This window comes from Cyprinodon variegatus, unplaced genomic scaffold (assembly GCF_000732505.1).
Source record: "Cyprinodon variegatus isolate N-32 unplaced genomic scaffold, C_variegatus-1.0 Scaffold630, whole genome shotgun sequence".
Classification (NCBI taxonomy): Eukaryota; Metazoa; Chordata; class Actinopteri; order Cyprinodontiformes; family Cyprinodontidae; genus Cyprinodon; species Cyprinodon variegatus.
The window spans coordinates 274,401-276,154 of NW_015151083.1; the positions used below are offsets into that span (position 1 = coordinate 274,401).

Genomic DNA, 1,754 nt, shown 5'->3' on the forward strand with positions numbered 1-1,754 from the left:
GATTTTTCTGGTATTCTAAAATATCCATTACTATTAAAAATGTCCATAGCTGTATATTGGTTATTTATTCTCCAGGTGCACAGTTTTATATTGTTAAAACACTTTACAGTAGAGTGCTTTATTTGTTTATTATTTAACTCTTCACTGTTATGTTATTCTTATACACTTAACTAAGGTCCACATCTGTGTCGCCATTTTTCTATAATCTTTTTGCTGCTATAAACACCAGAATTTCCCCAATGTGGCACAATAAAGATACTTTCTGTACAATTCTCAATGTTTGAACCATACCTAACAGTTTGTCTATTAGTTCACCTTAAATGAAAGGAAGTTAACATATTAACGTTCTATTATTATTTATAGCAAACATGGTTTTTGACAGAAATTATTTCGATACTAAACAAAATGTATCCCTCCCTCACCTTACGCTAGATGGCGGTAGCGATTTACAAATTGATGTTGCAGACTGTTCGTGCTATAATACACAAGAGAAGAAGAAACATCACACTCCTTCCCAGTAGGTGACGCCATTGTGCGTTTAAGCTGTTCATCAATCACAATTGACAACAATATAGAAGAAGAAGAATACCAACAATACCACACAAGAAGAAGATATATGAAAACACACGAAGCTAATCCCGCATCTGCTGCATAAATGTTCAATAACGTTCGAGACACGCAGCTTATAATATTAATCAAAGTACTTCTTTAACAAGCGTTTGTGTTTGGATGCCGTGACATTTGTTTTCACGACGAGCAAACTGAAGCAGGAGGAAGGAGAAAGTAACGCTGGAGTAATGTCTGCCAAAACAAATGCACATAAGAGCAAGGATAGCGGTGAACTCATTAAAAACCACCACAAGCAGGCGTTCGAGTATATATCGAAGGCGCTAAAGATCGATGAGGATGATGCAGGTGTGTTTATTTGTTTTACAAAACTGGCTAACTGACAGGTCGTGTCATAACGGCTAATCTGTGTCTTATCTCACCAGGAGAAAAGAAGGAAGCTGTTCAGTGGTACAAGAAGGGAATAGCTGAGCTGCAGAGAGGAATTGCGGTGGAGATCACGGGGACAGGTAAGGATCTGATCTCTGGGATCAACTGCAGGGCAATTTGGCTTCGCTTTACATTTTATGTTTTATCAGCAGGAGATCACTATGAACGAGCGAAGAGACTACGAGATAAAATGGAAGCCAACCTCACAATGGCTAAAGACAGGCTTGCTTTGTTAGGTAGGTGGGGGTTTTACCCATCAAACATCCAGAAGGATTCATTGTTTTATACTTTGCTTCACGGTATAACTCATTACCACGAGTTTTCCTTGGATGTCATGTGATGAAGCAACTCAAAGTAGAGCATCATGTCCCACTTGAAGGAATTTTCAGTTACATTTGTTAAAGTAAAACTGAAAAGTGTGGCATGCATGTGTGTTTGGCCCCCTTTCTGCTTTTGTAGATGTTGCTGCTGTCATTGCAGCAAAAAAAAAACTCCACCCAACACTCAACTCTTTTGCATCCATTATTCTGGGATTGTCATTTATTTAGTTCCATTCCCCATCCAGCTTGATGCTGCTACCACTATGTTCATAGCAGGGGTGGTTTTCTAGATGTGTGATGCTCTATGCATCAGTTAGGTCACTTTTGAAGGCAAGTGGGTGGACTAGATTTAATTTAAGGGTATTACATCTAAGGAGATTCGTTACAAATGTAAACCACACTTCTGATTTTATTAGTAAATCATTTTTAACTTTACCA

General features: G+C 38.2%; 1 protein-coding gene across 3 annotated transcripts in view; it reads left to right on the plus strand.

Annotated features, from left to right (window-relative positions):
• The first annotated feature begins 584 nt into the window (after positions 1 to 584).
• Positions 585 to 1,754, plus strand: part of spast (spastin) — a 9,215-nt gene continuing 8,045 nt past the window's right edge. For 2 of the 3 annotated variants that reach the window (XM_015393200.1, XM_015393201.1), the window contains exons 1-3: positions 585 to 915; positions 993 to 1,076; positions 1,146 to 1,232. In XM_015393200.1, the coding sequence (XP_015248686.1) occupies positions 798 to 915; positions 993 to 1,076; positions 1,146 to 1,232 (289 nt within the window). In that variant the 5' untranslated portion in view covers positions 585 to 797. The remainder of the gene's footprint in view (positions 916 to 992; positions 1,077 to 1,145; positions 1,233 to 1,754) is intronic. The other variant, XM_015393202.1, reaches the window with a different exon arrangement.